The sequence below is a fragment of the Saccopteryx leptura genome, chromosome 2, assembly GCF_036850995.1.
Source record: "Saccopteryx leptura isolate mSacLep1 chromosome 2, mSacLep1_pri_phased_curated, whole genome shotgun sequence".
NCBI classification, from domain to species: Eukaryota; Metazoa; Chordata; class Mammalia; order Chiroptera; family Emballonuridae; genus Saccopteryx; species Saccopteryx leptura.
The window spans coordinates 255,515,676-255,537,875 of record NC_089504.1 but is presented as its reverse complement, the minus strand read 5'-3'; the positions used below and the strand labels follow the sequence as shown (position 1 = coordinate 255,537,875).

General features: G+C 41.4%; 1 protein-coding gene across 3 annotated transcripts in view; it reads right to left on the bottom strand.

The window, feature by feature from the left end:
- The window catches only part of NME7 (NME/NM23 family member 7), a 139,060-nt gene that overhangs the window by 80,640 nt on the left and 36,220 nt on the right, over positions 1–22,200 (bottom strand). For all 3 annotated transcript variants that reach the window (XM_066371438.1, XM_066371441.1, XM_066371439.1), the window contains exons 6-7: positions 19,821–20,028; positions 17,671–17,776 (exon numbers count right to left, since the gene is read on the bottom strand). In XM_066371438.1, coding sequence (XP_066227535.1) covers positions 17,671–17,776; positions 19,821–20,028 — 314 coding nt within the window. The remainder of the gene's footprint in view (positions 1–17,670; positions 17,777–19,820; positions 20,029–22,200) is intronic.

The following is a 22,200-nucleotide window of genomic DNA, read 5'->3' as shown; positions in this document are numbered from 1 at the left end:
TGCCTCAGTTCGTGTCCTTATCCCCTTCCCTGGGACTGCTCAGACGCCTCTTCATAGATGGCCACACTGTATTCAATCTTTAACAAATCTTTCTGAAAACACTGGTTCTCCTGGGATTAGTAACCTGCCCCCCATCCTCTTTTAGGGAAATTGATCCCACTAGTCATTTGGTTAGAAAAGGAGCTGCTATCTTCCTATATGTATAGGTCCCTATAATCACGGCCTCATCAAGAGGTGGACATCCAGCTAAACAGGGTCAGCCTTGGCCCTCTGCTTCCGAGGCCAGAGTAAGTCACTTTGAAACAGGCCTGTAACTGGCACAAGCCAACCCGAGTCCTTCCCTGGGACCATTTTTTAGCCAGAACCAGGGTAAGAAGCACTCTTTCCACTGGGTTCATAGGTACATAAACCATATACTGCTGGTAACCGTCACCCTCTCTCAAGGTGCTGGGAAAAGTGTCCTTCGAGGCATGAGGCTGACCGCCAGAGAAGCAAACAGGAAAGCCAGAGAGAACAGGGAGACGGACCAGGCCTCTGCCTAGCTCGCCCATGCCCGTCTGCCAGCAGTGCAGTTAAACGAGACAGGACTGGGGAATTCAGGTTAAGGTTCCATCAGTTACACTCTGTACTTACTCACCAAGCCACAAGATTGCAAGGCTGCAGCAGGACCGGTGGAAAAAGAAGAAACGGTGTATTTCAAAAGCTGCGACATTCTAATGTGCTGACTGTGATAAAAGATCATGCTAGACAGCAACAAGTATGCTGGGAAAATGGCCCTGCACAGCCACATGTTCAAAAATGGGGTTAGAAGATTGTCCCTCTGCCCATAAAGTTCATAAAATGATCATGGAGGAGACCATCAGAGAAAAAGCTGTCAACGACATCCAGGGTGCGGCAAAAGCAGGTTTACAGTTGTTTGTATGGGACTAATATAGTAATTAACAAATATGATAAATTAATAACCAATAATACAAGAATAAACTCGATGTTTCGCATACTTACAACTATGAACCTACTTTTGCCCCGCCCAATATTCAGGTACACAGAAGCTCAAATAGTACTTTTAAAAATAGGAGACTTAAACAATTTAAATACAAACAGGCTTTCACCAATAAGGGGAACAAAACTACAAGGTAAACCGAACAAAACAAGCACTTGAATACCAACTTGTATCAAGAAGATAAACAAGTCAGCAAAGGTTTTCACAGAATTTACATGATGGAACATAACATGGTTTGCACCACCGGGAAGAAAATAAACTGGCATCAGGTTTACAGGATCCAGGATGACACTCGGGCCAGATAAGGGCCCAGGTCAACAAAGCAGGTGTAAGGGGTACACATTAACACCATGTCCCAGACTTATTTGGGAGTGGAAACAGCAACATTATGAGTCGTGGGGACTGAGACAAGCTTCTCCCAAGAGCTACTGTGAAAATGGGCTTGAATCTAAAGTGGAAACAAAGGTGGCGTTTGTTTCAGTTTTAAATAAACCCATCAGTAGCAGTGCAGGTATACAGTGTTGAGAATCCACAGTGTCCTCCCCCCGGGCTGGTCTCTGGGGCAGTCACAAACCAGCCTTGCCTTGGCACTCCCCTATCCTCAGCCCAGCAAGAGGTGCTCGCGGGTGGCCCGCCGGGTGGAACACAGACTACACGCTCATCACACCCCGGAGTTGATACAAACTGTGCTTCTCTACTCAAAGCTGCAAGGAGGGGCAACACCTCCCCTGGTGTGGCACGGAGATGGGACATTATTAATAGTTACTGCCCTTGATACACCTGGCCAGGGGCTAAGTGGATCAATTTGCTCCAGGTCCCAGACCTAGGTCCTGACAAATAAATAATCCAGCTAGAAGAGTCCTGTGTCAGCTTAACCTCAGGATGGTCTCAGCATGTCTCCTCATCTGTAAAAGGGGGTGGCACCCACCTCACAGGGTTGTGATGAGGAGCAAATGCATCTGTAAACGTAAAATTCCCAGGACAGCCAGTGGGCCACAACAGCCCTCCTCGATACTGGTGGCAGGAGTCAAGCAGTTAGTGGGCCAATCATGGTCAGCAATGAGGTGGGAGGAATTCTGCTGAGGGTGCAGCTTCACTTACACAATTAGCATGAATTTAATTTTAGGAGCATTGCTAAAATGCAAATATTTTTATCTCCCTTTTCACAGGAGAACATTGTGCTTCCCAGGTATCTCAGGGAGGCTGCTGCTACTGTGCAGGTGATACCTAAGGCAGTAGCTGCAGTGACTGAAGCGCAGCAGAGACCCAGGTCACAGTGGCCCCCGGCTATAGGCACGACACAGCCCAGAAGAAGGAGAGCCACTGCAGCCGCAGCTGGCGCAGCCTGCCACACGGTGACAGGTGCAAGGGGACGTCGGAGAAAGGGAAGAGCAGAGAACCAGGGTCCTCACAAGGCACCTGACAAAGCAAGGCCCAGCTCTGTCTCCCACTGGGAACTCCTAGAAATATCTGAGACCCTGCCCTTGGAGTTCAGTCAGTTAGAGCATTGTCCCAACGCACCAAGGCTGTGGGTTCCCTCTTAGCAAGGGGAACCCCAGTCCATCAATATGCAAGCACTGAAATTAAAACCCCAATAGCACTTATGATCACTCAAAAAGAAAAATAAATTACTGGGTGTAAATCTAACAAAACATGCACAGGACTTGTGCATGAAAACTACAGAATGCTGGATAGAAGACCAAAATAAATGGAGAAGCATCTCATGTCCACGATTCGGAAAACTCAACACAGGCAGTTACAATGTCTGTTCTCCTCAGTTGACAAAGAGATTAGCACAATTCCTATCAAAATCCCAGCACAGTATTTTGTACAGACAAGATTACTTTAAAATTATATGGAAAAGTAACTAGAACATCTAAAACAATTCAAAGCCAATTTCAAAACAACAAATTTAAAAAAAAATACAGAAACAGTGGGAGGACTCAGTCTACCTGACTTCCTGACTTAGCTATAATAATCAAGGATGCGGTACTGGCTGAGTGACAGGCATATAGGCCAATGGGATAGAACAGGAAACTCAGACGGAGAGCCACACAAACATTCCCAACTGATTTCTGACAAAGGTGCCAAAGCAACTCAGAGGCAGGGAGATGGTCCTTTCCAAAGGCCCAGCGACATGGCCATCCAAGGAAAGCCAGGAAAGACGGTCTCTGACAGACAGTCACCTACCAGAAGCGAGTCTGCACTGTGGAAGGGTCACATGAACTTGGGGGAAAGGCTGGTCTGGTCTCCGTGCGTGTGAATGCATGTGCTGGTCATATTACTTCACAGAACCCTCACGACAGCCTTGCTAAGAGGGAAGCACCATTAACTTCATTTTGTAGATGTTTACCTTCTACACTCAAGGGATAAACAACACGCCCAGTTCCGCATACCCCCAGACTCAGATTATACCACAACCAATTAGTCAAAATACTTAGCTGCCTTGTACACAGCCAATTAAATGATCAACGTAGATTAAAGAAGTTCAAAACACGCTACCTCAAAATACATTGTCCTGGTATATTGATTATTTTCAGTTAGAGACACTCAAAAAACAGCAAATACAAGAAAACACTCTGATCTTCCTTCTTTTCTTAAAAGCAAGAGATAAAATTCCCATGTGCAAGGTGCCCTCACTCAACCAGACAAAAACCAACATTCTTATCATTAAGGGCCAGAAATTGAGATGGAGAGAATTCTATACAAACAGACCTTGCTAAAATAATGCTGATCTTCCTTTAGTCTCTCCACATAGTTTAGTCACTTTTCCACGAGTGGCACAGTGGCCTTGCTTTGTTCGACTTCATATAAAAGCAAGGTGGTTTCTCCATTTCTCTGGTCTTTGCTCCTGATGAAGGCCCCTGTGTCACGTACAATGTGTTTTAAATAAACCTGAATGCTTTTCTCCTCTTCCTCTGTCTTGTGTCAATTTATTCTATAGTCCACCCACCAAAAATTCTGAGAGTAAAAAAAGTCTGCCCCCCCTACAATCTGCAAAGATATACATTATTATATATGTGCAGCCTATCTTTCTGATCTTACTGTGCACTATAAAATCAGTAACAATACAGAATGCATAGCTAGTAAATTTTGAACTGTTCAGAAGACCATCACTCGATTTATTAATTATTCAGAGTTTAAGATTTCCTTTCTTATCATTTTATGCTTATCAAATTTGAAAGAAAGAGAAAACAATAATTATTTTACCATTTATTAGTAACCCTAGGAAAGAAACTGTTTTCCAGAAAGAAATCATTAAAAGTTATTAACAAAGGAGATGAACAATAGTCTTTAAAATTATGACAAAATAAAATTTCAAAGTTAAAAATTTAGTAGTTTCAGCCCTGGCCAGTTCACTCAGCGGTAGAACATCGGCCCCGGTGTAAAAATCCCAGGTCCAATTCCTGGCCAGGGCACATAGGAGAGGTGTCCATCTGCTTCTCTACCCTCCCCCCACCTCTCCTTTCTCTCTCTCTCTCTCTTCCTCTCAGCCAAGGCTCCATGGGACCAAAGTTGGCCCAAGCATTGAGGATGGCTCCATGGCCTCCACCTCAGGCACTAGAATGGCTCCAGTTGCAACAGAGCAACGACTAAGATGGGCAGAGCATCGCTCCCTGGTGGGCAGGCCAGGTGGATCCCGGTTGGGCACATGCTGGAGTCTGTCTGCCTCCCCGGTTTTCACTTCAGAAAAAAAAATTTTTAGTAGTTTCAATTTTGCCACAAATCTCTACGTCCAAAAACATGGCCTGTAGAAATAACTTAGTCTAACGGCAAGCTCCTTGTTGGGAGGCTTATTTACTATTTCCCCTGAGGCCATGACATCCACAGAGCAGCCTGTACCCCGACAGCAACCCAGCATCCAGGGAGCCCGCCTGGCACGGCAGAAATACTAAAAAAGACACCTTCACTGTGAATGGCAAACTTACCCCTGGCAACAGTCATATATAAATAGAGGAAACAAAACCCTCTTCATAGAAGTCAGAGCCCATGAAGAGAATACTTTGGTGAGCAAAACAACTTACAAAATGAAACTTGGAAGAAGCTGCCAGGCTGATACAAAAAGTTCACCATACCCTGGAGGCTCCTCGCCACCATGCAGACGCTCAACAGGGGCGATGAGAAACGAAACCGAAGGATAGTTACATGTCAGCCAAGAAATCTTGCGTTTTATTTGGGTAAGAACCCGTATTAAGTTTTCATCCTGGTGGAGCCAACAGTGCATGAACGAGCAAAACTGATACATAAAAAGATGACATGCTTCATATTAATAACCAATGTAAATCAAATTGGAGAAATCTGATTTCTTTTAAAATGTAAAAAACCTAGTGAAATAAAAATAAAAGTTATTTTAACAAAAAAATACGGCTAGGTGTCTTTAAAATGTGATTAATGTCAAGACAAATCAAAGCTAGAGATGATAAGAGTTTAGACTAATTTCCAATGCCAAAATACAAAAGAAATTACAAGAATTGCTAAATTCACAGAGGAAATTAATTCTGACCCTGGTAAACATGCATAACAAAGAACCATCATCATCATGGAGAGGTGGAAAAGCTTTCTCCTAGACTCTGTGGAATCATAAACAACACTGCTTTACTGATAATTGTCCAGCAATTTTTAATCAGGTGAAAGGGTAAACTCACAGATCAGATTGGCTGCAAATGTCTATGATTTCCTGCCTTCTAGTAAGCAAAAATACTGCAGAATCACATTAAGTCAACAGAAGACGAGAGTTTAGCTGTTAGCAGAATGGTTAAACTGAGAACTGCTAGGAGGCACTTAGGTCTTAAAGGGTCTCACACTCATCTACTAGCTGATCACAGAATCTATTCTAGCAGCAAGCAGGCCTAATGCACCTGACAGCATTCTGGTTCTCCACTACACCACCCACCAGACTGAAAATAATGCATTTTTCCTTGCCAATGTCCTAACAAGCATAAATCCTATAAACTTCTTACAAGACAATTAAGAGTAACCAACATAGCTTTAAAGACGTACCCACAACATAGTGACTCAGTACATTAAAATCCACCATAATGTAAGTAAGTGAGTAGACACCAGTCAAGGCAGGCCCCACACCAGCACAGGACAAGAGAGGAGACCCAGGGGATCTCAGAGCTCTAGGGAAGTGCCATCCAGGACTCCTCCTTCCTGGAGAGACAAGGACAGGCTCAGCAGAGCAGAAGAGGCCAACAACAGCCAAGTGTGGCTGAAATAAGATCCCAATTTTAAAACAGACAGTCCATGGAAAACAAAAATAAAGTAGGGTATGGGCTGGACAGACCAGAAACAGAAATTTTGTAATAATAGGCAAACAGGTTATTCGAAGTTCAAAGTCAATGCCAGGTTACTAGAGAAAACAGGGCAATCAACCAATCAAAAGCAATGCTCAGTTTTTACACCACAGGATCCTGGGTAGGGCGAGATCTTTCCTAATCTTGAAGGAGGGCCGTGGAGGGTGGAGTAAGCACAAGTCCCATTAGAAGCAGACTTCATGTCTCTAGAAGTTCATGAGTATAATTATACAAGTGCTATACGTGTTATAACCCATCAGTGGAGATCTGTTAGTTTTATAAGCAAACACTGAAATGAAAAAGACTGAAAAAGTAATTCAATGGATCCACGAACTCCAACATCAACAAAACAAAATAAATAAATCTTTTTCTTTTCTTAAAATTATTACTGTCTCATTTTTTAAAGACATATAAAGAACGAGGTTTTCAAAGCTAGTTATACAGGTTTGTTTTTTTTATAGGTACGCTGATTTTTGTTTATTCCAGCTATCCTAAATCACAGATATCCACAAATTTCGGCCTCTGATTTCATGAACATTGTTTCTTCCACTGGTTTGAAATGGCACTATCGGATTTCCCCAGCAGACAATACCTATCCTGCCTGTGGGGAGCACTGCTGCACGCCCTAGGGTGCACCTGGGTCTCCTTCTGTTTCCCAGCCTGGTGTCTAGTGGTTCCCAAAATGTGGTCCCTGCATTAGCAGTCGGCATGACCTGGCACTTGTTGGAAATGCAGATGGACTGACATCGAGGCTCTGGAGGCAGGACCTGGGATCCGCACTTTAACAAACCCTCCAGGACTTGTTTGAGAACGTTTGAGAACTGATGACCTGAGAGCAAGATCTCAGGACAACAGGAAAATGACCACTGTCTCAGGAACAGAGAAGGCTAATGTGACCTGAAAAGCCTATGATTATAATTTCCAGTCACATACTTCCTTACTCCCGCTACTCCAAACCTACAGCATCCTACTGAGGAAGTCACAAATGAGTGCATTTCTTAAACTTTGAACTTTTTGTCTTAATTTACTCGAGACTCTATCATTTAATTTTTAAAGCCATTCTTTGTCAGAAAACACGCGAAACGAAAGGAAAATGTGTATAGTGAAAGCAAGTCTCCCTCCCAGCCCGGAACCTCAGCCCTTCTTCTCAGGGGAGGTGTGGGGATCGCTTTGTAAAGTATATGATTGTCTAACCCGGTGTTTCCCAACGTGGGGCCCACGCCCCACAGGGGGGCAATTCGATAGTTAAGGGGGGCAATTTGAAAATGGACTCCATACAACTTGAACTCTTTCGCCCCAGGCCATTTAAATGCAATGCTAGATATCGGTGCCAAATTTAACAAAAAATGCAGTTCTTAAATAATTGCGGTAAATAATTATTAAGTATAATTTCATTTGACGAGACCAAAATATCAACTGGGTGATTGGCGTCCTCAAGTAAACTTCGTCCTGGGTTCACCGCGGAGCATGCTGTCTGCCGCGGGGAACCCCGGACGTTTTAAAAACTCGCTAAACAACGCAGTTATTCTCACCTAATTGGCCCATCGCAACTTCTGTAGTGTTTCACATCATTCAGTTGGTGTTAATTTGAAATAAGTGTCAGTCAAAACTGTTGTAAAAGCTCGTTGATTTAATAAATATACATACATATATTGTATAGATATAATTGGTAAGTATTTGATTTTATTTTTATCAATATTAAACTCTTTATTAAGTACTTCTTGCATCGGGGCTAGAAAGCACTAATATTTTATAAATATTATTGGGGCTATAATAGTGCATGCACGGCAATTTTAATTTTAGAAGCATAACTTTCCAGAAAATTTTGTCAAGTGGAAAAAATATAGATACCTTTTGATTTGCGGTGGTAGTGTAGTAAATGTGTTATATACATTTAAATAAATATGAATTTTTAGTATACGTTTACTCTATGTCACATTGAATATATTTTAACACATATTTTAATATTAGTTTTTAATTGATCTTATTTTTATTTCTTATAGCCCATAGTAAAATGAGTGGTGCAAGCAAGAAAAAAACTCGTCAATATTCGGAGGAATATTTAAAATTTGGGTTCATACCCGCTGTTCACGATGAGCGGATTCCTTTTTGTCTTTTATGCCAGCAATGCTTGACCAACGAATCAATGAAACGAGGTCGTCTTGAGGCGCATTTGAAGGCGAAACATAGTGCTCATATTAATTCAGATTTGAGTTACTTTAAAACTTTAAAGAAAAAGTTTGAAAAAAGAACAACATTAAAGTCTCTATTTACTGCTCATACTTCAACTAATAATCGTGTTCTTGAGGCTAGTTATCAAATTTCTTTATTCATCGCTAAAACTGGAGAAAATCACACTGTAGGAGAGAATTTAATAAAACCGTCAATATCAGCATCTCTTAAAACGGTTCTTGAAAAAGATGACAAAGATATAAAAGCTATGCCACTCAGTGACAATACTGTTAGCAGAAGAATAGACGAAATGAGTGAGGATATTGAAAAACAACTTATTGAAAAGCTGAAAACAAGAAAATTCTCCTTGCAAATGGATGAATCAACTTTGAGAGACAGTGAGGCAGTATTGATAAATTACATAAGATATATTGATAAAGAACATTTTGCTGAAGAAATGTTGTTCTGTAAAAGATTAGAAAGCACCACTACCTCCAAAGATATATATAATAAGCTAAAAACTACTTAGATGTCAATGATATACCAATGAAAAATATAACATCTTGTGCTGCAGATGGTGCTCCCAATATGATGGGCAAGAAAAATGGCTGCTTAAAATTGATGAAAGATGCGAATCCAGAAATGATTCTTGTGCATTGTGTTATTCATAGGGAAAACTTGGTAGCTAAAAACATCTCGCCTGTTCTGAATGAAGTATTACATACAGTAATAAAGTGTGTTAATGCTATTAAAGCTAGTGCCAAATGTGAGCGTCTTTTCAAGCTATTTTGTGAAGAACAAAATGAAGACCATGTGAGACTTTTACTTCATACTGAAGTAAGATGGCTATCTAAAGGAAACTTTTGAAAAGATTTATGGAACTGTTTGATACTCTTAGTGATTTTTTAAGCGACAAACCTGAAATGAAGTATCTGTTAACAATAGATGGTAAAGCATTTGTGAGTTATTTAGCCGATATCTTTGAAAAACTAAATATATTAAATAAGCAACTTCAAGGAACAAATAAAACTCTTGTCGATGCAAAAGCAAAGATATTTGGTTTCATTACCAATATTGAGTTATGTCAGAAACATATTAACAACAAAAACTTTAAATGGTTTCATTGGCTCCAAAAATGTGAAGTAACTGATACCGCTTTACTTGTTATTGTCAATCATTTGAATATTCTATCGGCTGATTTAAAAGAAAGATTTTCTGATTTAAAACAAATTGATTTCCCAACATGGATGATGCAGCCAATGTTAGTGGATTTGTCTGATATATCAAATATGCAGTATCAAGAAGAACTCGCAGAATTGCAAAATGATGAGTCAGTTAAAGCTTTATTTAATATCAAAGGAGCGATGGCATGGCTTTGGGAGGAAACAGAAATCAAATACCCAAATTCAACCAAATGTGCAAGAAAACTATTGCTACCGTTTCCATCTTCATTTTTAGCTGAATGTGGATTTAGTGCTGTAAATGATTTACTGGTAAAAAAAAGAAATCGGCTGGATATAACACAACGTGGAGACTTGAGACTAAAGCTAACCAAATTGGAACCTAATATAAAATCTCTGTGCAGCAAGCATCAAGCGCAAGGATCACACTAAATTAAAATAATAAATTAATATAGAAAAATCTGTATTAAAATTATTTGGAATTTAATTTCTGTTTTTCATTATATGTTTTGAAATTTTACTTACTGTGTTTTGTTAACAATTTCATAGTGATTTCTTCCTAGAACCTGTCATTTATGTTTATTAAGTGAACAAATCAATTTTTTAATGTTAAAAATTATGTATGTTACATAGGGGGGGACATAAAAATTTTAGAAAGGCTAAGGTGGGGCATGGCACAAAAAAGGTTGGGAAACACTGGACCTGAAACTAATACAAAATAATACTGAATGTCAACTGTAATTGAAAGCTGAAATTTAAAAAGAGAGAGAGAGAGACCTTGCAAACCATCCCTCTGATAACTGGGCTGGTCAGTAATAATCACCATGAAAATAGCTCTGGAGAAAAAACTTCCGTCTTGCAGACACCGGCCACTGTATGACAACAGAGAGGCAGTTAGATATAAACTGGTGCTAGGTTACAAATAGCTAACCACCAAACAGGCGGGAGCCACAAAAACATGGGCCCCCAGAGGAAGAAAGACGTGAGGACGCAGACACGCAGGGCACCATTTCCTCTCCACCCAAACACTTACAGCACTTTTCGTAATTGTCAACCCCTCCAATTCTCTAACATCTCACGGGGAAACCCAAGCTTTTCTGAGACCCGTAGTTAGGTATATTTTTTTAAAGATGTGTACTCTTTTTCTTCCTCATAAGAATCAATTATCATTACATTGTCAGAATTTCAGCATTTCTAATCTGCCCTGTAACCTGAACCCTCTTTTAAAGTCTGACAATGTGAGATCATGCTACCTTAGCTTTTCAATTTTAAAACCTTTCCTAGTAAGTGACATGGCATGCTGAGTCTCTGGACCCCAGCTCCACAGGATTCGGTCTAGCACCTGGCCAGCAGGAGGGATGCAGCCCGAAGAGCAAAGCCACAGCCTTGGCGGGAGGGGCCCCTGTCTTCTGTCACTGTGCATCTGTGCAGAGGCGGCCTCAGCAGGAGACACAGAAACTAGCACAGGGGCTCCTCCAGGCAGCAGCGGGAACCCACCACCTTTGCTACAAACTCTCTGAGCTCTGCTTTCTATGCATCTAGGTCATGTGCAACGATGCTCAACGTTAGTTATCATGTGTTGTGAAATTTCATGGCCCTCTAACAGCCACATGAATGAAAAACAGGCAGGTACTCTGTCCTAAAGTGCTGCATGGAAACGTGCACCAGTCCTGGTCCTCCTGGAACCCTCCGTGCAAGCCCGGACCCTAACAGGTTAGCCGAGCTAGACCTCAAAGGCAAGCAAGCGGCAAGGGGCTTCGATAGCCTCATTCCCTGAATGGTGACTACTAAACCCTCAAGTGAAAACAAGTGGAAAAAGGGGAGGAGGAAATGAAGTTTCCAAATTATTTTGAAATGAAATAATACTCCTTCCAATAAATATGGTCCCTTAAGTACACACATACAGGATGTCCCATAAGTCTTAGTGCTGGTTTTAGTAACTTAGAAAATATGTCTTATAATAATATAATAAAATATTATTTCACCTGACCAGATCGTGGTACACTGGATAGTGTCAGACTGGGATGCAGAGCACCCAGATTTGAAACCCCAAGGTTGTTGGCCTGAGCACGGCTCACCAGCTTGGGCGCGGGGTCGCTGGCTTGAGCAAGGGGTCACCGCTCTGCTGTAGTCCCCCAGGTCAAGGCACATGTGAGAAAGCAAGCAATGAACAACTAAAGAGGCACAACAAAGAATTAAAGCTTCTCATCTCTCTCCCTTCCTGTCTGTCCCTATCTGTCCCTCTGTCTCTCTCTCTGCCTCTGTCACAAAAAGAAAAAATATTATTTCAAAGTTTCAATATATAAATTTTTTTAAATGTTTACCAAAACATAAACTTAAATATTTTTCAGAAATATAAAAGAAATGTAAGTAATTATGCTTGCAAGGGGTATTTTTAAGTTCGTAACATTTGTATTTCTAAAATTATGAAGGCTTAAAACTGCATTCTGTCTTTTGAGACCCCTATCTTGGAGAACAGTGGGGTCTGCGGGGGGGGGGGGGAGAACAGGGTGCGGGAGATGCAGGAGGACCGAAGGGGGACAGGTGATGACAGAGGGAGACTTGACTTGGGGTGGTGAACTCACAAAGTGATATGCAGTTGGTGTATTGTAGAAATATGCACCTAAAACCTGTTGAATTTTATTAACTAATTTCACCCCAATAAACTCAAATTTTAAAAAAGTCAGCCAAGTAACCCCAGGTACACCACTGAAGAATCACATGAGCCCAGGCAATCCATAGACTTGTGAGAAATAAAACATTGTTTTTATAGTAACTAAGTTTTCAGACGGTTTGTTTGAAATAAAGCAAACTGCTGATTTTTTAAAAAATGTATCATGTCATATAATCTCTACAGTTACTATTACTAAAGCTAGCATTTTCTTGCACACTAACTACACAAACTTCTCTCAGTACACCACGTGTGTTAACTTGTTGAAAATAGGTTCCGTCACCTTCATTTTGCAGATGAAGAAAAGGGCTTTAGAGAGGCCTAGAAATCTTTCCAAGGTCACAACTAGCAAGTGTCAAGTGACAGAAGGATCATCGTCATTCGGAACATTACTTCCTACGATCACTCTCACCAGGTCCGGCAGGACTTTCACGGACCTTTTTTTTTTTTTTTTTTTTTTTTATATTTTTCTGAAGTTGGAAACGGGGAGAGACAGTCAGACAAGACTCCCGCATGCACCCGACTGGGATCCACCCGGCATGCCCACCAGGGGCGATGCTCTGCCCCTGGGGGGGGGGGGTCGCTCTGCTGCGACCAGAGCCACTCTAGCGCCTGGGGCAGAGGCCAAGGAGCCATCCCCAGCGCCTGGGCCACCTTTGCTCCAATGGAGCCTTGGCTGTGGGAGGGGAAGAGAGAGACAGAGAGGAAGGAGGGGGTGGGGGTGGAGAAGCAAATGGGCGCTTCTCCTATGTACCCTGGCCGGGAATCGAACCCGGGTCCCCCGCACGCCAGGCCGAAGCTCTACCGCTGAGCCAACCGGCCAGGGCCTCACGGACCTTTTTGCCATTCCTTTACCTAGATTCTTGTTTCCTCTAAATCGGACAGATGAGTCCAGGCCTCTCGCTTATAGAGACATCGCTAGGTTCCAAGGAGGGCTAAGGTTCCTGAGGCACACATCACAGTTGCTAGGTGCTGGGCCGTGGCTGCCTAGCAACAGATGCTTCTTCATTCCAGGCAGGTGTGATGAGTAAGCCCTGACTTCCAAAGATAAAAGGCAGAATAACTTTCCATTGCTTTGTCATGTGTCATGGATAGAGAGCCTCTAATCAGAAAGGCACACAATGGAGCCTGGAATAAATCTAGTCAATTGTCCTTTTCCATTGGAACATATTCAAACAATCAAACTACCTACTCCTCCTCTACTTGTCTCCAAGGAGACAGGACCAAGCTTATAGGTGAAGGACTTCGTGACTTAAAAGCTTGAGACACCATAATATACAATAGCATCTGAACTGCAGGCTTGGAATGAATTTATGTTACATAAATTATACATCAATAAGGTTAAATAAAAAGTTTAAAAGAAAGGAGAACAAACGTTCTCACATCAATAATTTGGAAATGGAGGAGATTTCAGTGGCTGTTTTTACTAAGACAAAAAAATCTCTGTCTTAGAAAAAAATCTGGCGAGACTTGAACAAGTTTAAATTTTATTAATAACATTTAGAGTTAGGTACAGATGCTAAAATTAATGCAGGATCAATTAAAAATACTCTATGGCAGAGAGAGTAAACTTTTTCTGTAAAGGGTTAGATATGCTAAGCTCTGCATCCTTGAAGTCAGGGTGTTACATTTCAGTGTACTTAGAGCATTTGTTATGAATTCCCTGTTTACTATTTGAGATAGAACATAAAACCACCACAAAACTTCAAAACTGGACCCACTCCAAGAACTTTTATTGAAACTGAGTTAGATTTACAACATTTAAGTCCAATCTCCTTACACCAGAGGGTTCATGCCTCTTTCACAGTATCCCAGAAGCTGAATTCCTTGAAGGAAGCCAACTACGCAGAAGCTGGGAACAGAATCAGCCTGAGCAGCCCCTATCCCGGGGGTTCCGCGGGGTAGAATGTGTCCCGCGGGCTCTCGACCCACCTTGCATCCGAACTACCACTCAGAGCGGAAACTAAACCTCTGCAAGAGGTTTGAGAAAGAACAACCTAATTTTTAAAAGTGACGAACATGATAAATATAATCTTGCTGATGACAGATCTGCTTCAATTAGCATATCAGAGACAAGTCTGGCCTTTCATTTACAAACTGGCCAATATCCTACTAAATAATTTGCTTCTTAATAGATGAAATACTAACAGATAACCCCAAAACTGTCTGTCTTTTTAAAAACCTAAAACTGCTTTCAAACAGCCTCTATGAAAAAAAGAATTTTTACAGCCAAAGCACAACGTATGAGTTACAGAATTTATTTTTCTTTTGTAAGAATTTTCTACACTATTTCACAGAGTAACAGAATACCTGGGTTTAAAGGCCAAGGGAAAACTTTTAACCATCTTGACTCACTTTACTGAGAAAGAAACATTTCAGCAAGCACAGTGTTATGAACAATGCAGTAAAACTGTTTAATGCACAAATCTGTTATAAGAAAAGATTTTTCAAACAAAACTTCAGGGTACTTCAAAAGCTAAATTCTGGGGTCATGACAAGTGCAAAAGCAGCTCTCCCAGATTTGGGGACCTTCCTCTGCCCAGTGCCAGCCTAAGGGACAGTCAGGACAGGTCATGGAGGACAGCTGCTGAACCAGCAAGGTAGGCAATCACCCACTTCACGGACTTCCACAGACCACCCCTTGACCTGAGGAGAACAATGAAAGTGCTTTGTTCCTTAGACAGGGGGTTTTCTTTCTTTCTGCAGATGGTAGGTGTGGATGTTGGATTTTGTTAGCATTGTAAGCTATTGCTTTGTTACGAAGGAGTCATTCAGCATTCCTTAAAAATTAAAAGACAACGGTATTAGTAGCAATGGACATGGATGTAGTAGGAGTCCTAGTAGTAGAATCACCATCATCGTGTCTAACACCTACATAGCACTTAACTGAGCACTGGGCACTGTACTGGGGCATTAACGCTTACATTTAATCAATCGTTTAGTTACTGAACCATTGCATTTAATCCTTACGTTCCCCTGTGAAGAAGATACACTATTATTCTCACTTCACAGATGAAGAAACAAGGTAGAAAGAGATTCAGTCATTTATCTAACACTCCATGGCTGGTAAGTAGCAAAGCCAGAATTCAAGCCTGTGTAACCTGATTTCAGAGTAAATTCACTTACACTATAGTAAAATTTAACTACATAAAAATAATACTGAGAACACCAAAACAAACATATTGCATAATATTGAAATTAAAAAAGAAAAGAACATTCACCTTGTTTTTCTTCCCTTTTAAACCAATTGCCCCAAGTGACAAGATATATTTCAAGCTACATCAATAATAAGACCACAAATGCCAATAATGCCTTATTACTATTTTTCCCACTATCTATTTCACACCTCTTTTTTTTTCTAGCACTCTTACAAGTGAGAAGAGAACCAATCATTCATAGAGATTAGCTGCAGGACTAAGAAGTAAGGCGGCCTATATGCATGTGATTCCATTCTTTCTGCTAACAAATTCTTACCTACAAAGATAAGGCTGTAAATCAGTAAGTAACTCCATTGTACGTGTTGGCCACCTCCCCAAATCCACTTACCCCAACAACAGACTACTCAGACACTCCCCCTTTCACAATCTTCTCTCAACTTGGCAAACAACTCCCTTATCGAACTTGGGTGAGCTCCTTGCCTCACTGTTCCCACAAATGCTCAACTCTGACATCATGAACTCTGCCCAGTTCCAGTCAGATCACGGCCCTCACGGGCTTAGTGTAAGTCTCTCGAGGTTTACCTGCAACTCCACCAGCTCTGCCCACGACCTCGCCCTGGCCAAGCCTCCTGAGGCTCCCTCAAGGTGTGCTCTTTCCTGTAGCAAGCAGGACACTGAGTGTCGCTTGGTCAGCGGGCTCCTCTGACATTCTCTGGGGAGAGCTGGTGGTCCCCCAGGGGAACAAACCTATTCCTTCCTAGCAGCTCTCTTATCAACAACTTTCTTTCATTAACTTTTCTCTCATACCCGTACTAGACCACGGGTGAAATTAAATACACCATGAAATGGGATCCTTACAGAAAAAGATAAACATAAACCAGCCACTGAAAGGGGGCCAAGTTAACCTAATAATAAATGCAATATGAGACTTCAAAGTGTGTTTTATTGTAGCCACAGTTTAAGCTAAACTGGGTGAATTACACATTTTAAAATGGTCTTAAAGCGTCGCTAAAAGCAAGGCTTAAAAATAAAAGAAGCCTCGATGCCAAGGTGAAAGTGTTCTGCCACCTTTTACTTTCATTTATTTGCCTCAAATGTTATGTATCAAATAGGAATACATTAAGTCTATTAATGTATTAGTTATTAAAGAATAACTGAGTAAAAATGACTTAAACCTGTGTAAATATCAAATTAGAGTCATCTGACATCACCTTGCATTTATATAATCATTTTTAACAGTTTATTATATTTATCTATGTACTAATTCATTTTTATTTCTGTCTCTTTCTATGCATATTTTTCCTTAGAAAAAATTAAATCAAATCAAGATCAAACTGAATGTACTAAAATCCATTTAGAGTGGAGGCCTTTGAACAAGAACTTGTCTCATCACGTTTCAGTGTGTGTATGTTGTATGTGTGTCTGTATGTTGCATGTGTGTGTGTCCATGCGCAGGTAAGAAGAAAGCCCAGTTTTTCTCAGCAGCACCAGCCATCTCAGATGTTACTGTGACCTCCTCCAGAAGTGCTTCCAACCATGTGGTGTTCTGCTGTCCATGCTGTGCAGCAACATGTCTATGGAAAAGGACGTGGAGGCTACAAGAGACCAGGGTTTGCACTGAGCTTCCCGATTCTACACAGGGGGAAATGACTGATTCTCACCTGGCCTCATTTATCTGGGGAAGAATGATAAATCCACCAATTTGACATCATTGCTGAGATTCAAAGAGATAATGCACAGATATTCAGTCTACTACCTGACTCAGAGGAAGTTCTCCATAAATGTTTTTTTACCCATCTTGCATGTTGTTTGCCTGTAATTGTGGTCCTAAGCATCTATAAGATATTAAAGTACTTTCTAAATAAAGAAACACTAATTATGCAACAAGATCTTTAAGGTTCATATTCTTTCAACGGATAATTCTACTACTAGAAAACTAGCCAGAGGAAAGGATTGGAGATAGTGTCAAATATTTGTGTATAAATATATTTTTCAAACAGAAATATGGATTTAGATAGATTTATCCATCATATTTTGTCACATTTACTCATGTGCCTTTGAAAAAATAAATGAAATATTAAACTTACTGTATACTTTAATTTGTACATATAAAATACACCAAGAAAACAGACATCACCAAAATCAGCTTCTACGAACAAAACGGCTGTCTTGTACTCAACATGGCACTCACCCTCACTGATGGCATGGGGCTTAATGATGCAGCAGGTGCAATTGGTAAATTTAGCAGTGTTTGCCGGCCCACAAACTCCACTGGAAGGAAAAAATAACTCCATTTCCTAAACACAAAGAGAAATGACGTTGGCATATGAAACCTCGTACCTTGAACTCCTAGGATATTTATGAGATAGGAAGACCTATATGTTCTACCACTTAGCTATCTAGCCACAGCAGGCCAGAGCTATTCTTCACACAGCAGTCAGAATGAAACATGTCCACACAGATCACATCACCCTGCACAGAATCCTCCAGTGGCCTCTTGTCTCACTGGGGATGAATTTCAAAGTCCAACATGTCCCGCACAGCCACATGTGATCTAGCCCCTGGCTAGCCCTGGGGACCTGTCTCCTGTCTCCACAAAGCACTGCATTTCTGCTCTGGTCTCACTGACTCGCTCTCCCTGGACTGCAGCAACGATGTTCCCTCAGATTCCACAGGTATTATGCCTTTTCTTCCCTCGACGCTTTTCCCCCAGATGTTGACTTAACACCTCAAAGCAAGGACTATGAGGACTTCCTGACTATCCTGTATTAACAGCATTCCGAACGCACCTCTACTCAACACATAACCCTTCCTCATCCTATGTCATCCTATTTGAGAGAGAGAGAGAGAGGACAGGAAGGGAGAGAGATGAGAAGCATCAACTTGTAGTTGCATCACTTTAGTTGTTCACTGATTGCTTCTCATATGTGCCCTGACCAGGGAGCTCAGGCTGAGCCAGTGATCCCTGGTTCAAGCCAGCGACCTTGGGCTCTAAGCCAGTGACCTTTGGGCTCAAACCAGCAACCTTGGGATCACGTCAATGATCCCACACTCAAGCTGGCGAGCCCACGCTCAAGCTGGCAATCTCAGGGTTTCAAACCTGGGACCTCAGTGTCCCAGGCTGACGCCCTGTCCACTGCACCGCCACTGGTCAGGCTCCTCACCCTACGGTCTATTCTCAAAGTAGCAGACAGAATGGCATTTTAAATGACAATTCACACACGTCAGTCCTCTGTTCCAAACCCTACAGTGACTCTCCGTTTTCCTCAGAGGGAAGACTAGTACTACCGTGGTCCACAGGTCCCCATCTACCCGTCCCTCCTCGCCCCCACCCAGCCACAGGGCCTGCTTCGCCGCTCACTGGGTAAGTCAGGCAGAGCACGCTATTTCCAGGGCACAGGGCGTATGGGAGAGAGGGGAGGGAGGTAAGGTGGAGAGAGACAGGCCGGTCAGGTGTGGCTCTGGGGGCCAGACCATGGAGATCAAAATTCAATAATTGAGTTGTTAATACAACTTATTTAACAAAAATTCCTCTGGGCATAGTTAATTTTACTTGAGCAAGGTAAAATTTTCATAAACTGAGTATAAGAGAAGAAGTATTAGGAGGCTTTGCAATCATCCAGACAAAATATAACAATAACTGAGACCTCAGTGACCAAATTCAAGGTCTAATTTGAAAGGCGAGCTAAAGGAATTTACTAACAGAGTTGTAAGAAAAAAACCCAATTATTGTAAAAATGTCTATTATTTCACTGCAAATTTGAAATGCAGACTAAAAACCATCTTGAATTAGCTGAGAAATTTCTCACAATGCCAAGAATAAATTTGCACTTTGTTAATTCATCATCAGTATAAACCCAGAATGATACTTTATTTGTATGGATTTAAAATAAGGAATAATTGTAGGAAGACATTTTCATAAATACTAGATCTATATGTGAGAAGAAAATAATGTTAAGCTTGAAAATAGAGTGTTAGAAGCCAAGGAAAGAATATACCAATGATGCCTTCTTTTTGAATATTCACTGTCCATAAACTGCTATTCTTACATAAATTCAATAATTCAAACATTGATGAGCCTCAGTAATTTCATTCTTTGGAACAAGAAATTGGAGAAGTATTTTAAATGGAGAAAGTGTATTTTGGCCATGACCAGATCACCAGTTCATGAGGGGACCTACCATTGAACCACTGTTTAATGCTAGGCAAAAGGTCAAAGGTTTTCTCTATTATGAGATCATCTGTATACAGTCACCCTAAGTCAGCAATGGCAGGAATGCTATATTTTGACACCAAACATTTCACAAAACCAAGAGTGAAAATCTCTTTAAAACACCTTACCCTGGCAGCACAAGCGAAGGAATCGGGGCCATGTGCTGCATTTCTTATGCCGTCGGTTCCGAAGAGGGCTCGGACACTGCCCGGAGCGTCCGCACGTGCCACCTCAGAGTTGGCAGGTCCAAGAAGCCTCTTCCATTCACAGATAGCATCATCTCTTAAAATTTCCATGGCAATAACAGGGCCACTTGTAATAAACTGGATCAGCTCGCTAGAAAAGATAGACTGGCTTCATTTTCCTGTCAATCTAGGTATCTCTATTAACAACAAGGATATATTACTATTTGAGTATTTCAACACACACATGGATATTATGACCTCAGAAGTACTGGATAGCGTGAATTTTATGTGGGCAAGATATATTTTTCATAAATTGAGTGCTTTGCAGTGGCCTGAATCACTACAAATTGCTAGTGTGATCAAAGCAGTTACTGCTGGCAGAAAAATCAGTTTCATTGAACAGAGACTATTTCACTGACTTAAAATGCATTCTGTTGATCTATGCTTTTCCTGGTGCTCTGAAAGGTACAGATGAATCTTCCTTCCTATTTTCATGTGCTTTCTTGTTGTAGTCAAATAAAATTTCATAATAGAGAAAGTGATGATGATGTCTTATAACCTATTTGTGGTATTTTGTGTGAAACAATCAGAATTCAAAAGATGACAGGCAATGCAAACACTAAGTACCTATCAAGTTGGTCTGGTTAGAAAAAGAGAAATCAATATAGGCCTTCAAGAAATATCCTTTCATTAGCATAAAAGCTACGGTCACTTACTAATATCTTAAATTATTAAAGCCTACCCATAGGTCCTGATTCAAAATCCGGCCCTGAGTCATACAGTACCCCGAGGAATGAAAAGAAAACCTCTTATTTTTACTTCTATGTGCATATAAGGAGCAATGACCTGTTTAACTGTGAAATAAGTGACACCATTTCTCCTACTGGGCTAAGCAGGGATAGTATGCTTTTTAAAGTAAGCCCGCATTTCTCTCTCATCTAAATGGAAAGGCCGGACCCCCCTGGAGAGAGAAGCCTGGTGTGACAACCCTCTGTATCTTAACTCTTGCCTGCTGCACACACTGCCTTCCCTGGTGAGCCATGTTCCATCAGCCACCCCCTTCAGGACCGCCTTCTGAAATCGCTTCATGTTGAAGAACACTTCTCCGAAACAGCATGTACATAGAAGTATTCATACCCTTCATCCTAAAAGGCCCTCATGACCTCCTCAGACATAGTCTGTTGGGCTTCAGGTGCCAAAAGAATTAGATGTAAGAAATCCAAGTCAAGGGAAGAAATGCATGTTTACCCATTCAATAAGCACTTAATGAGATCACCCATGACAAATTATAAAGGGCTATGCAACAAGAAGCTCCCCTCAAGTAAAATATAATCTAATGTCCTACTAACATAGACTTCTCTGAACACATAGCAGAATAAGCCCACACTGAGTGTGGCCGGCCATGATGCAGGGAGCGACGTGCTGACCATAGAAGGCACTGCTCTGTGAAACCACCTGATTACTGCTGCCATACCTGTCCTTAGCCCTTTCTCAAGATGCTATGAAAACTGGCTGATCCATCCACGTAATAAAATCTACCATATACTGATTACGTGTAAGACATTAAATCAAGGGTGCAATATAGGCCCTGGCCAATTGGCTCAGCGGTAGAGCATGGGCCCAGCATGTGAAAGTCCCGGGTTTGATTCCTGGCCAGGGCACACAGGAGAAGCACCCATCTGCTTCTCCACCTTTCCCCTTCTTTCTCTCTGTCTCTCTCTTCCCCTCCCCACAGCCAAGGCTCCACTGGAGCAAAGTTGGCCTGGGCACTGAAGACGGCTACATGGCCTCTGCCTCAGGCACTAGAATGGCTCTAGTTGCAATGGAGCAACAACAGCCCAGATGGGCAGAGCATTGCCCCCTGGTGGGCATGCCAGGTGGATCCTGGTCAGGCACATGCAAGAGTCTGTCTGCCTCCCTGCTTCTCACTTCAGAAAAATAAAAAATATTTTAAAAAAAGAGTGCAATATAATGCTAGAAACACAGACAAAGACTGTAACAAAGAGTAACTTTTAAGAGAATTATATATGCCTGTTCTAACAAAGTTTGGCGGCATTTTAGAATGCTTTACTAAAAACCATCTATAACGTAATAAATTTCTATTGTTTTTCTTAAAAACCACTACTCTGTGCAGAACACTAAGTGGCATGTCCATCACAGCAGCTTGCTAACATCCTTCTTTATTAGAAACGTCAGCACCCCTTTGTCATTCACAATATGAGATGCACAATATTCACTTAAACTTAAAAACATCCCACATATTTAGAAGAGATTCAGTTTCTAACCTATATTTGTTGCTACATTTCAAGGAACAATATGTATA